Below are 15,014 nucleotides of genomic sequence, written 5' to 3'. Positions count from 1 at the left end.
CTGTTTCCTATGTGCCCTATTCACCCTAAACTGCTGAGGTGATCTTGGTGGAAAAATGCATTTTTTTCCCCCCGGCAGTAACACTAAGCAATATCCTTATTCTCCAAAAATCATCCTTACACATCAACCACTTAAATGGCCCTGTAATCCATTTTTAGGAAACAGTTTCTTACTGGGTTCGTATTGCCTCCTTGTGAGCTCTAAGCTCCTGAACTTTTTTCCCCCCTGACTTGTTTGGAACAAGCAGTGCATATTAGTTACATGATTTAGGCATGCACAGAAAACCTCCATGTTTGTGAAGTTTATTTGATGCCACGGCATATTGTGTGATTGCAGCCATTTCACTTCCCATGTTTTTAAAGCCTTGCTAAAAAACATTGTTGATGCTGAAGCATACTAAACATACTAAAACTAAAGACATCACTAATGACAAACTTAAGAAAAAAAAAAAGTTTCCAAGATGTCCATTCAGAGGTGGTTCACACACAGGCGACCTGAAGTCTCCCCAAGTCATCCCAAGTCAGTTGAGAAAATGAATGGAAGTGAATGGAGCCATCTTAATGCACACTACTGAAGTCGCTCGACTTCAGGAAAGGTTCCTGTACTACTTCAATCCGACTTTTAGGCAACTTGTACCCATTGATTTCAATGGAAGTTGCCTCAGAAGTCTGATCACTGTCTACTGAAGCAACTTTCCAGGAAGAGAACATACATTTCTCAGGCAAACCCCTCCCCCCCACAGAGCTGATTGGCCACTGGAAAGCCTCCTGTCCTGGAGGCGACTTGAAGTTGCCTTGTAAGTTGCCTGATGATTCATACTCAAGTCGTGTCCAAGTTGCCTCCCAAAGTCGTGCTGGAAGTCGTGTTGCCCATGTGTGAACCGACTCTCAAGGAATGAGCCAAATTACATAGTTGCAGAATTAAAAACACTGAATGCTCACTTTGTATTTAGCTGTGCTGTAGGCTCTGGTTTTATCTCATCAGAGAGTGCAGACCAAGGTGAATGGAGAAAATAATCTGCCCAGTTTGTAGAATTAGGGCTAGGGACCGAAGAATCATAACTTTGAAGCACATCTATGGTTTCTTCACCCTGAAAAGACATGCAAGACTTATTTTTTATCTGCACATAAAACAAAGCTGCTGCCTAAATATATTTATTTAACCACTTGCCAACCATGCCATAGCCGAATGAGGTCCACAGCACGGCTGGCAAGTTTGAGGGTGTGAAATGACATCCTCCTGTGATCGCACCCACTGGGGCATGCTCTGATCGCTGTCATTTGACACAGCTCAAAGATCAGGGTAAAGAGCCAATCAACAGCTCTACCATGTGATCAGCTGTGTCCAAACAGCTGATCACAATGTAATCAAGCCAGTTATTGGCATGCCTTTCCACATGCTGACAGTGTGAAAAGAGCCGATATCTGCCTTGTGTGAAGGGGACATTTACACTTATCAAGGCACAGATCATCAGTGCAGTCCCAACAGTGCCGCCTCATTGCACATCAGTGAAGGAGAAACCACACAGTACAGTGTTGCATGCCCATGCAACTCAGTTTGACAGCGCGGAAAATTGGCCTTGGTAAGAAGGGGGTAAACATGCCTGGTAGGACAGTGGTTAATGAACTACTGAATATAATAGCTGATTAACTGGACACCAAACATTTTTTTCCCATGTCTTTACCTACATACAGCAAAACCTTGGATTGCGAGCAACTGTCTGCAAAGTTTTACAAGACTAGCAAAAATGTTTATATACATTTTTATTTGAGAAATTAGCAATGCCTTGCAATACGAGGGGCATAACATTACAACTGTGTATAAATGAGAAATCCCATTTTAGTCAAAGAGCTGTCTTAATTAGCACTACTGAAGTTGCTCTGACTTCAGAAAAGTTTCCTATATTACATCGAGACTTCTATCCGACTTCTGCCCATAGACTAGGGGTTTGTGAACAAAAAAACTCTTATGCTCAAAAAAGCTCAATAAAAAGGTGAACAAGAGCACAAAAAAACACACAAGCCTCTTCAAGCTAAAATAAAAGCTTGAATGCCTGTAAACGCAGCTATTTTTGAGCTGCAGTGTGCATGAGCCCCAAGTCAGATCCTCATAATTGATGCAATGTCATTTGGTTCCAGTATTACAGAAAGAGAACCCAGACATGCCCTGAAGTCACATTGCTATAATCTTTATATAAACTATAGACTTGGACTTCTGAATAAATCATTGTGGAATCACCTGAGTTTCCATTATTTCTCACGGGCAAATTTTCTTTGATATACGAGTGTTTTGGATTACAAGCACATTTCCAGAACCAATTATGCTCGCAATCCAAGATTTACTGCCCCTACAATCAAAAATCCAATTTTTACATGTCAATAAAGGATCCTTTGACTTTAAAAAATATTGGATTTTTGTATTGGCAACAAATTTATTTTCTTGGAGTCCACAGTAATGAGACTTGGGCTATACTGCCGTCCCCAGAAATATTGTACACCAGCAACCAAAAAAAAAATTGTGGCGCATGCCAGGAAAACTACTCCCAGCATTTCTTGGATTTAAAGAAAAGTAGTGACAAGAGCAGTATTTGCAGACGGGCGAGATCTGTGTCCCTTTTTTGTCCATTGAGACAAGTTCTGAGAATGTCAGGATGTCAAAAAACAGTCCAATTAAGGGGGTGGGCAACAGCAAACTAAAAAAGGTCCTGGCAAAAGACAGTACTAGAGACCGACTAAAGCTCAACGATCAGCCTGGGAGGACCCTACATACAAAGCTGGTATCAGATGAGGCCTGAACATGCACATGGTAAAACCCCATACACACCATTTGATTTTCTGCAGATTTTTGCCCTCAGATTTACCAAAAACCATGTAGGGCAAGGGCCTGCATGATTACATACAAATTAAAACTCTTAAAGGAGTTGTAAAAAAAGGATTTTTGTACTCACCGTAAAATGCATTTCTCTGAGTTCATAGACGGACACAGCCTTCATTGACCTTAGGGTTATGCTTCTTTCTCCTGGTAGGAAGAAGCATAACCCTAAGGTCAATGAAGGCTGTGTCCGTCTATGAACGAAAGAGAAAGTCAATCAGTTAATCAGGGGAGAGGGGAGCAGGGCCAGGTCGGGGCACTGTCTGACACGGCTTGGGTGCCCCCTGTAGAAAGCTGCTGGCTGAGGGGCACTCAGAGGGAGGGGCTAGGAGCAGCAAAGAGGTACCCAAGAAGAGGAGGATCCAGGTTGCTCTGTGCAAAACCAACCACAGACGTCACAGAGCTGGTCAAGACTGGGAAGAACTCGCAAAAATATGGTCGGGATCCATCCAGAACCAGTACCTGGCCAAGCCTCAGCGATCTGCTGAGCCAGCCGCTCCTGCCCCCTCCACTGCCCATCGCTCCAGTGAGCACTGGGGGGGACAGGGGCAGAACAAACAGCATTGACTGACAGTCACCAGCTTTCTGCTCACAGAGCTGCATCCACCTAGGACCTAGGTAAACAGGATTCTTGGGGGGGGGGGGGGGGAATAAAAATCCTATACCTCTTTTAATGGTTCTAAGGCCACCATCTTCATCCTTGCTTCACTAACCTAGTGCATTATTCGCTCAGAAATATGCAGCCAAGAAGATGGAACTTGCATTGTACTAGGTAGTGAAAATTATGAGAATGATGGTCACCTACACAGCTCCCAACCTTTACACTTGCAATATCAGCTTCCATATTTCCATAACAGGTTAAGGTTGAAGGCCATTTTAAACTATACCTGAGCTTTGTAAGCATTGTGAATGGAAGAAGGTTTGGAAAATGAACTGCCATCATACAGGTTCATCAGCTTGCTGCCAGCATCTGCACCATTCCAGTCCCGACTATTTGCTCTGTAGGCAGCTGTATGCTTTAGAGAAGAAGAAGACACGTGTAAGGAAAAGAGCATGCAAGACCTATTTACTAATGCAAGCTTATCAACCATAAAAATTGTTATATACAGACATGCGACTCGTTTTCAGCTCTTATTTCTCTCAAAGCGAAAATTAGCTCCATTAGAAAACTAGTTAGATTTCTTCAGTCCTATGATTTCCTAGGTTAGAGTTGAAGGAATATGTAAACTCATCATTTCATATTCCTGATATGTGCCTGATGCACCTTATGAGAAAGTATGCGGTTCTTTGTATTGTTTCCTTTGTGTGAAATCCCTGGTGTTCCTGCCAGTCCTCTGCTGGGAACTCAAGTGTGCTCTGCTCCAATGATCAGACTCGTCCTTACACGCCCCCCACCCCTCACAGCCTTTCACTGGGAACCTCAGTGTGCTGCCGTTTCTCCTCCCCCCCCCCCCCCCCAGCTCATATGCAACTGAGAACAGAGGAAATGTGATCACTCCTAGAAGGGCAAAAGTTTTTTTTATACCTATACACAAATGTTTTACATTTAATTTCTATGTTAACCACTTTCAAACCAAACTGTACATATACAGTAACAGTATGTATACGCGATTCTGCATTTGCGGGTAGGGAGGTGCACACACCTGTCCACCCTGCTGTGATTCGTCACAGCACATGCTGATCAGGTTCCCAGACAGGGATTGACCACTGGCACCCAGAGTCTCACAGAACACAGCAGAGTGTAAAACAAGAAAGAACAGCGCCCTCTAAGTGTAGCATATTTAAATCATCTTTAATATAAAAAGGGAATAAAAACACTCACATTTGAGTAGAGATAATCAGGCATGTCAAGGGTTAAATGCGTTTCATCGGCATTGGTGAAGTGTGTACATCACGGGCTGATAGTGGAGATCTAGGTCCTGTAGCAGTTCTGTCTGCACTGAATGTGTACAGCGCTGGCCGACGGCTGGGATGGGGATTGTGGAGGTGATGTGATGTTGAAACACATTTAACCCTTAACATGCCCGATTATCTCTACTCAAATGTGAGAGTTTTTAATCCCTTTATATTAAAGATGTTTTAAATATGCTGCACTTAAAGGGCGCCGTTTGTTCTCAGAGCCTCTTATAGCTTTTTGGACTGGCAGCCATTTACCAACTCAGCAACTTTCCTGTATACCCCTTACATGGACTATATACCATATGGCAGGGTTTGACAAGTTTGCTTGGAATCTAGGAGCCAGCTAAAAAAGTTAGGAGCCAGAAAACGCAACCCGTCCCGACGAGTTTGCGCGCAGAAGCGAACACATACGTGAGCAGCGCCCGCATATGTAAATGGTGTTCAAACCACACGTGAGGTATCGCCGCGATTGGTAGAGCGAGAGCAATAATTCTATCCCTAGACCTCCTCTAACTCAAAACAGATTTTTTTAAACGTCGCCTATGGAGATTTAAAGGGTAAAAGTTTGTCGGCATTCCACGAGCGGACGCAATTTGAAGCGTGACATGTTGGGTATGAATTTACTTGGCGTAACATTATCTTTCATAATATAAAAAAAAAAATGGGGATAACTACTTTTTTTTATTAAAAAAAGTGTATTTTTTTTCCCAAAAAAGTGCGCTTGTAAGACCGCTGCGCAAATACGGCGTGACAGAAAGTATTGCAACGACCGCCATTTTATTCTCTAGGGTGTTAGGATAAGAAATATATGTTTGGGGGTTCTAATTAGAGGGAAGAAGATGGCAGTGAAAATAGTGAAAAATTACATTAGAATTGCTGTTTAACTTGTAATACTTAACTTGTAATACCAACGGCCACCACCAGATGGCGCCAGCTTACACAAGGAAGAGCTGGGGACTTCACAAGGCCGCGGCCTCAATTACTGGACATCACGGGCCCCCCGTGATCGAGCGGCGGGGGAGGTGGGGGCCTAGTCCGCCGCGATCCTGGGGAAAAGGCGCTCCATGGACTAGGCCGAAGCCGCACCTAAAACATCCTGCCCGCAGCGATCCTGGGAAAAGGGCGCGAGCGGCAGATTTGTCGAGCCCTGCCATATGGACTCAGATTTTAACCCCTGCCCATCCACTTAACATTTATATATTTTATTGTTCTTTTTAGACAGCTATATCTAGAGTGCGCCATATCAACCCACTGTTGAGTGTAAACCACACAGAGCTGTGTTGAGTAACAGGGAATCTAGTTGGATTTTCATTTTCCGCTAAGCAGGGAATGAACAACTAGATCTCCAACAGCACACAAACACGTTAGGCCAGGGCCCGACAAAATCCGGGCGCCAGGTCGCAACTGCGACAAGAAATTGTGACCTGGCGCACGCCGGTAATTGAGGCCGCGACTTTGCATGGCGGGGGAGGTGGGGGCGAACGGAGGCACAGGATCCTGTGTCTGTGCGCCTCCACCGCCGCGCGATCGTGGCGGGCCCGCGACAGCCGGTAATTTAGGCTGCGGGTTTGCAGCCTTGTGAAGGCCCAAGCTTCCTTCTGTGACCTGGCGCCATCTGGTGGTGGCCATTGGCATTACAAGTAAAACAGCAGTTCTAATGTGTGTTTTTCTTACTGTTTTCACTGGCATCTCCTTCCCTCCAATTAGAACCCCCAAATATTATGTATATTTTTTTATTCTAACACCCTAGAGAATAAAATGACGATCGTTTAAATACTTTCTGTCACACCGTATTTGGGCAGCGGTCTTACAAGTGCACTTTTTTGGGGAAAAACACACTTTTTAATTTAAAAAAACGACAATAAAGTTATACCAATTTTTTTATATTGTGAAAGAATGTTACGCCGAGTAAATTGATACCCAACATGTCACGCTTCAAAATTGCGTCCGCTCGCGGAATCCCAACAAACTTTTACCCTTTAAAATCTCCATAGGCGACGTTTAAAAAATTCTACAAGTTGCATGTTTTGAGTTACAGAGGAGGTCTAGAGCTAGAATTATTTCTCTCGCTTTAACGATCGCGGCGATACCTCACATGTGTGGTTTGAATACCGTTTACATATGCGGGTGCTACTCACGTATGTGTTTGCTTCTGCACGCGAGCTTGGCGGGACAGGGCTCCTTTTCTGGCTCCTAGATACCAAGCAAATTTGTCAAACCCTGCGTTAGGCACATATTTAAGGCCTTCCTTTTTAGTGTCATACTAGCTGAATACCCGGCGTTGCCCGGTCTTCCGATCTTAACCTTTTGGGGAGGAAAATCATAGTACTGTAATATAAATATACCCATCTTTTATATAAGGGTGTAGGAAAGGGTTAATTTAACTGTCATATTTTTATTTGGCATATAAGTAATATGTGTACCAGGTATTATTGAAATATCTCCAGGTGTACAGAAGTTATGTGGGAACATACATTTCCCATTGATTTGCATGGGACTTTAAACAAAAACCCTGACCCTCACAAACGGGGGTAGTTAAGGGATAAATTAAAGGGTCACTAAAGGAAAAAATTTTTTTAGCTGAAATGACTGTTTACAGGGCATAGAGACATAATAGTTAACTGATTCCTTTTAAAAATGATTAAAAATAGATAAAAAAACAATCATATAATGTGCCTGCAGTGTAGTTTCGTTTTTGCTGTTGTTTGCTGGTTCTCTGATGTACAGAGAGCCACTAGAGGGCAGTCAGCCAATAGAGAGCAGTGATACTTTGTCTAAAACTCCTCAGCACCAATCCAGTTTCGTTTTACACACAGCTCCTTGATTAGTGACCACCGTGAGAAATCTCCCAGTACTGTGGTTATCAGGAAACAGGCAACCAGGAAGTGTCCAGAACAGAGAGGATTTACAGCAACATGAAAGCAAAAACGAACAATGAGCACATGAAACCAGGACTGCAGCAAGGTAAAGGAAGCTATTTAGCTAAAAAAAAAAATTCCTTTAGTGACCCTTTAACTATCCTATAGTTTAAGTGGACATATAAGTAACATGTGACCAAGTGTTATCGAAATATGTACAGCCGTTTGGAAGTTATGAAGTAACATGTATTTCCCATAGAGTTGAATGGGACTTTAAAGAAAAACCCCGACCATGGCAAATGGGGGTGGGTAAGGGTTAAACCACCTATCGTATGTTTGTTGCTGACATATAAGTAACATGTGTGCCAAGTTTCATGTTAATATCTTTAGCCGTTTGGACGTGATGCTGGAACATACATACATACATACACACACGTTGAGTTTTATATATATATATAGATTAGCACTGATCACTAATTGCACTGCTGTCAGTTACCACAAAGTTTCAGATTGCGTGCCGTTCCGCTACAAGTCGCGGATCGCCAACATTACAAGTACATTTTTACACACTATAGTTTTTTTACCAAAGACATGTAGCAGAATACATTTTTGCTAAATTTATTACGAGCTTTGATTTTTCATTGGATAGGTTTTATAGCAGAAAGTAGAAAATATTGTCAGTCTTTCATTTATAGCGCAAAAAATGAACGGTGATCAAATACCACCAAAAGAAAGCTCTATGTGTAGGAAAGAAATTAAACAAATTTGTGTACCGCATGGCATGACTGAAAATTGTCAGTCAAGGTAACGTAGTGTTAAAAAGCAAACAATGGCCTCGTCATGAAGGTGGGCAAATCTTTCGGAGCTCAAGTGGTTCAATTCAATGGCTTCTTTAACAAGGTTGAGGGTTTACATATACTTTAAAGCGGGGGTTCACCCTAAAAAAAAAAAATCTTGGTCTACCATCCATTCCAGCATACTAGCGTCAGCTACAGTATGCCTTTATTTTTTTGCGCTGTACTTACAGTTCAATTCTTTAGTTTCAGACTCCCGTGGGAAGTAGGCGTTCCTATGATGAGGGGAACATGATTGACGGCCGGCTATGGCGCGTCACGCGTTCCGAAAATAGCCGAAATAGGACTCGGAGCTATACGGCGCCTGCGCAGTCAGCTCCTAGTCTGTGCGCAGGCGCTGTATAGCGCCGTGAAGAGCCGAGTCCTACTCCCCGTGGGGGTCAAACAAAACTAAAGGATTAAACTGCAAGTACAGAGCAAAAAAATAAAAATAAAGGCATACTGTAGCTGACGCTAGTATGCTGGATGGCATGGTACAGAGTTTTTTTTTACGGTGAACCTCCGCTTTAAATCCGATGTGTGTCCCTGGGCTAACTGTTTATATATATATACACACACACACACACATATACACACATACGGATAAATACTTTAGTAGATGGGCAAACCTTTCACTGCACACCACAAATGGTGGGGTCTGCCCATTCTTACCAAATCATTAATAGTATATCTATAGGAAGGGTAATGTACATTATCCAATGTATGTTTAATATAATTCCCTTGTAACAAGGCAAAAGTAGTTGCATACATGGCTTCAGATAGAAAACATAATTAAACATAAAAAGGTAAGAATCTAACCATGTGTTACAATCCCTGCAATGTACACAGATCAGGGGAATTTTTTGTCGCAACAAAAGTGGGAGTTACTCTAACACAAATGTGTAATTCGGTCGCCTGCAATAGTAAGTGCAATCAATAAAGAGGTTGGAAAATTTGACAGTAAACCCTTAGACCCCCTTTCACACGGAGGCACTTTTCAGGCGTTTTAGTGCTAGAATCAGTGCCTGAAAACTGCCTCCTATGCCGCCCGAGGGTGCTTGCAGGGCCTTAGAATAAGTGCTGCAAGCAGCATCTTTTTGGGGCGATTTGGGATCACTGTATACAGCACTCCCAAAACACCCTACCCATTGAAATGAATGGGCAGCGCTTTTAAAGCACCTGAAAAGTTCTGCAACACTAGCGTTTTTAAACCCTTCTTTGCTGTTACAAGCACCCCACTGGCAGCCAAAAATGTCATAATGTGATGGTATGCGATGCACACTAGCACTTTTTGCAATTGCTTTTTTTTTAACCAGCTGCAGTTTACTACCACTTTAATGGCAGCATGTGGGACATACCGAGGCCACACTGCTTTGTTTCGAACCTGCAGTAAAACAATCCAACATATCAAACCAATAGGGAAGCGCCGCACCACTGCGTGCAATGCATGCAATTTTGCAGGGCTTTCAGCAAGCCAAAAATGAACAGGCAAATAGGAGGCCTCACACCCCCTTCTCACTGCCTATCAATCGCCTCTGGGAAGCAATCTGAAACACAGATCTCTTTCCAGAGAAACGGCAGGTTTAAAAAGCACAGCCAAACCTAGTCTGAATGTATCCGTTTCAGACCGCATCCTCCCACCATCTGAGGGCTGGCCTATAAACACAAATACTGTATCACAGAAAGATTAAGACTCCTTTCACACTTGTGCGACCTGAAAGTCACACGATTCCTGCCGTGACTTGAAGCAATGCCTGTGTAATGTTGAGGTCTATGGACCAAGTCGCATCAAAGTAGTGCAGGAACTACTTTAGTCACATGAATGGTACTCATTGGAAATCACGGGGTATGACTTTTCATGCGACTTTGCAGTCCCAAGCCGCACAAGTGTGAAAGGGGCCTAAATCCATACATATAAGGGCACAGCATTTTTTGCAGCGGCTTTTAGGGTGTCTGGCCTTTTTTACTGCCTCTGAACTCTCCTCCATGTTAGCCCATGTGTCCACGTACACAAGCTTTCAGAGGAATATGGAGGTAGAAGGCTTAATTTCCATGGACGTTTTTACAGCCACTTTTTTTAGCCTTTTTTTACAGCTTAAAAACGCCTGTCCATGTTTTTTTTAGCCGCGGAAGCGTTTTTGCGCGTTTAACGTCTTTACAGCTCTAAGGCTGGAGCTTCAGAACGCACTGGTCCTGTTTTTTTTTGCACCTTAACGCCCGCCGCACGACTATTTACGTCCGCAAAATGGCACGGACAGGCAGATGGGCGTATATATATGTCCTTGCCTTCTAGCGGGTGGGGGGTCGGATCGAGACCCCCCCTCCCCCCGCTGCGTGCGGATTCCCTCGGGGAGCGATCCGGACGACGGCGCGGCCTTCCCGGAGCTGAAGAACGGGGAGAGCCGTATGTAAACACGGCTTCCCTGTGCTTCACTGTGGCGGCGCATCGATCGAGTGATCCTTTTTATAAGGGAGACTCGATCGATGACGTCAGACCTACAGCCACACCCCCCTACAGTTGTAAACACACACTAGGTGAACCCTAACTCATACAGCGCTCCCTGAGGTTAACTCCCAAACTGCAACTGTCATTTTCACAATAAACAATGCAATTTAAATGCATTTTTTGCTGCTGTAAATGACAATGGTCCCAAAAATGTGTCAAAATTGTCCGAAGTGTCCGCCATAATGTCGCAGTCACGAAAAAAAAACGCTGATCGCCGCCAATAGTAGTAAAAAAAAAAAATAATAATAAAAATGCAATAAAACTATCCCCCATTTTGTAAACGCTATAAATTTAGCGCAAACCAATCGATAAACGCTTATTGCGATTTTTTTTTACCAAAAATAGGTAGAATACGTATCGGCCTAAACTGAGGGGAAAAAAATGTTTGTCGCTCTATTTTTGTTTATAGCGCAAAAAATAAAAACCGCAGAGGTGATCAAATACCACCAAAAGAAAGCTCTATTTGTGGGAAAATAAGGACGTCAATTTTGTTTGGGAGCCACGTCGCACGACCGCGCAATTGTCTGTTAAAGCAACGCAGTGCCGAATCGCAAAACCTGGCCTGGGCATTTAGTTGCCTAAAGGTCCGGGGCTTAAGTGGTTAAAAACGGCTCAGCCATCTACAGCTCAAAAACGTCATGGTGGGCATGAGGCCATAGAATAACATGGAGAGCTGTTTTTAAGCTGCAAAAAAAGCTCAGAAAAGTGGCTGCAAAAACGTCCATGGAAATGAAGCCTAAGAGTTTAGGGGGCAGAAAAAAAAAAAAAAAACACTTTGTCATCATTTAGACTAGCTTTTATGGGCGTGGTGTTAAACATGTGCAGTTAAAGCCGAGTTCCAACGACATGGCCCTTCATAAAAAAAATCCTTCCCTTAGCAGCATAGTCTTCTAATGTGGCACTCGTTTTGTTTTTGCTGATGCATAATGCTGTTGATTTCTGCAAAGTTGATTTTATGGGTGTAAATCTGCTTTGAGATGTGTTTAGCACCCCTCCCCCCTTTAAGCAGCATTGCCAGCAAACGGGGGTGTTGAAATACCAATGCTGCATTGCGCACCTGTAGTAAAACAATCCAACACATCAAACCAATGGGGAAGCGCCACACTGCCGCGTGCGATTGCAGGCAAGATTTAAAAGACGCACATTGGGTGTCGCTTTCATTGTGGCTTGCAACTTCAATTAACAGAAGTCTATGCAAGTCACAATGTGAATCAGACCATAGCCGATTTGTCTACCGTTTGGAGGCATAAGCATTTAGGTGCCTGTGTGTCCAGGAGCAGAGGCTGTAAAAACGCAAAGCGGCTTAACGCTCAAAGAAGCCGTTCGGCGCTTTTGGCGATTTTTACATTATAGGGAGTGTTTGATCTGTAAAAACATTAACGTTATTTAAAAGCACATTTTTTTAAAGCCACTTTTTCCTGGCGTTTTTTAAAACATCCTGTGTGCATGACGTCCAACTATTCCGGCTCACCCCCCTGCCTAACAATAAGCTTCTGCTCACATATCTGCATTTTTGGAATGTGCGTTGCGCTTCGGAGCCGTTATTTGATAACAGCGCCCTAAACGCGGGAAGCAAAGGTGTATTTTATAGCTCGTAAAAATGTGCAACAAATGCAGTTAAAAAAAAGCAAACTGAAACGCAGCATGAGACACTTTCCCCATGCATAGGTCAGCCCTTCGATGCCCAGATGTGAATGTGACCCTAAAAAGGTTTTAATATCCATTTGTATAGGGTGGAATTTTCCTGACAGGATAAAGTGAGGGGCCCCTGAATGAAGAGATCCATAGAGGCCTGCATAGTTCTCACCTCAATGGTGCATTGGAGGGGACAGGGGGGGGGGGGGGGGGGGGGGGCCCCCATAGACAGGGGGGGGGGGGGGGGGAGAGGCCCCCATAGACAGGGGGGGGGGAGGGGGAGAGGCCCCCATAGACGGGGGGGGGAGGGGGAGAGGCCCCCATAGACGGGGGGGGGGAGGGGGAGAGGCCCCCATAGACAGGGGGGGGGAGGGGGAGAGGCCCCCATAGACAGGGGGGGGGAGGGGGAGAGGCCCCCATAGACAAGGAGGGGGAGAGGCCCCGGTAGACAGGGGAGAGGCCCCCATAGACAGGGGAGAGGCCCCCATAGACAGGGGAGGGGAGGGAGGGGAGAGGCCCCCATAGACAGGGGAGGGGAGGGAGGGGAGAGGCCCCCATAGACAGGGGGGGGGGAGGGAGGGGAGAGGCCCCCATAGACAGGGGGGGGGAGGGAGGGGAGAGGCCCCCATAGACAGGGGGGGGAGGGAGGGGAGAGGCCCCCATAGACAGGGGGGGGAGGGAGGGAGGGGAGAGGCCCCCATAGACAGGGGGGGGGAGGGAGGGAGGGGAGAGGCCCCCATAGACAGGGGGGGGGAGGGAGGGAGGGGAGAGGCCCCCATAGACAGGGGGGGGAGGGAGGGGAGAGGCCCCCATAGACAGGGGGGGGGAGGGAGGGGAGAGGCCCCCATAGACAGGGGGGGGGGAGGGAGGGGAGAGGCCCCCATAGACAGGGGGGGAGGGGAGAGGCCCCCATAGACAGGGGGGGGGGGGAGGGAGGGGAGAGGCCCCCATAGACAGGGGGGGGGAGGGGCCCCCATAGACAGGGGGGGGGAGGGGCCCCCATAGACAGGGGGGGGGGAGGGGCCCCCATAGACAGGGGGGGGGAGGGGCCCCCATAGACAGGGGGGGGGAGGGGAGAGGCCCCCATAGACAGGGGGGGGGGGAGGGGAGAGGCCCCCATAGACAGGGGGGGGGGAGGGGAGAGGCCCCCATAGACAGGGGGGGGGGAGGGGAGAGGCCCCCATAGACAGGGGGGGGAGGGGAGAGGCCCCCATAGACAGGGGGGGGGAGGGGCCCCCATAGACAGGGGGGGGGGGGAGGGGAGAGGCCCCCCATAGACAGGGGGGGGGGGAGGGGAGAGGCCCCCATAGACAGGGGGGGGAGGGGAGAGGCCCCCATAGACAGGGGGGGAGGGGAGAGGCCCCCATAGACAGGGGGGGGGGGGGAGAGGCCCCCATAGACAGGGGGGGGAGGGGAGAGGCCCCCATAGACAGGGGGGGGGAGGGGAGAGGCCCCCATAGACAGGGGGGGAGGGGAGAGGCCCCCATAGACGGGGGGAGGGGAGAGAGGCCCCCATAGACAGGGGGGGGAGAGGAGAGGCCCCCATAGACAGGGGGGGAGAGGAGATTCCCATAGAGAGGTGGAGAGGAGAGGCCCCATAGAGAGGTGTATTATAGAGGAGATTCCCATAGAGCGGTGTATTAGAGGTGATCCCCCATAGAGAAGTGCATTATAGAGGTGAGGCCCCATAGAGAGGTGTATGGCCGCTATGTCCCCATTCCCGGGTCATATATCACAGGAGACGCCCCTCAAAGCCCGAGGCCTTCGAGTGTCGCACAAAGTTTGCCCACAACTGCCAGTCTCCCCCACTCACCTCCATGGACTCCACTTCCTTTCACGTCTCCTCAGGCACTGACTACAGAGCGCGCCGCGCAACTTCCTTTTATCATCTCGCACAAACCCCGCCCCCGAGCGCCCGTTGCTTCCCGTGAGCTAATCTGCCCCGGTAACTAAAGCTACCAGCATAGCCATTGGGGCAGGGAGTGGGCCAGTGGCTTTTCTTTTGCGGGATTGGTCAGGAGCGCTGAGCGCGTGGCACTGTTTCTTCCTCCTCTAGATTCTATAAGGAAAAGGTGTGCGCGGTCTAATTGGTCGGCTCTAGAGAGTGGGCGGGCTGATCTAGGATTATAGTAAAATAGAAGTAAAAAAAAAAAAAAAGGGGGCGCGGTTCGTAAGAAAAGAGTGTGAGGGGTGAGCTGATTGGGTGGCTGTGGGGTTGCTCTGGAGGTGTAGTGTGGCAGAATTAGAGGAGGGGGTGTGTCATGGAGGACCAATTAGGTTTGTTCTTGCAATTAAAATGCCGAACTCCAGCAACTCCAGATCTTTATTTAACCATTAGAAGTCCAGGCCTTTTCTGACACGTTTTGTTTCCAAGCAAAATATACTGATTTAAACTTGTAAACAAAAAGTTGT

General features: G+C 46.6%; 1 protein-coding gene across 2 annotated transcripts in view; it reads right to left on the bottom strand.

Moving 5' to 3' along the window:
• The window catches only part of MEIOC (meiosis specific with coiled-coil domain), a 58,927-nt gene extending 44,325 nt beyond the window's left edge, over nt 1–14,602 (bottom strand). The window contains exons 1-3 of one of the 2 annotated variants that reach the window (XM_040331806.1): nt 14,416–14,602; nt 3,759–3,887; nt 942–1,090 (exon numbers count right to left, since the gene is read on the bottom strand). In XM_040331806.1, the coding sequence (XP_040187740.1) occupies nt 942–1,090; nt 3,759–3,887; nt 14,416–14,421 (284 nt within the window). In that variant the 5' untranslated portion in view covers nt 14,422–14,602. The remainder of the gene's footprint in view (nt 1–941; nt 1,091–3,758; nt 3,888–14,415) is intronic. The other variant, XM_040331807.1, reaches the window with a different exon arrangement.
• Between the last annotated feature and the right edge of the window lie 412 nt (nt 14,603–15,014).

This window comes from Rana temporaria, chromosome 12 (assembly GCF_905171775.1).
Source record: "Rana temporaria chromosome 12, aRanTem1.1, whole genome shotgun sequence".
NCBI lineage: Eukaryota > Metazoa > Chordata > Amphibia > Anura > Ranidae > Rana > Rana temporaria.
Note: the sequence above shows the minus strand (reverse complement) of the source record. Positions and strands in the feature narration are given on the sequence as shown.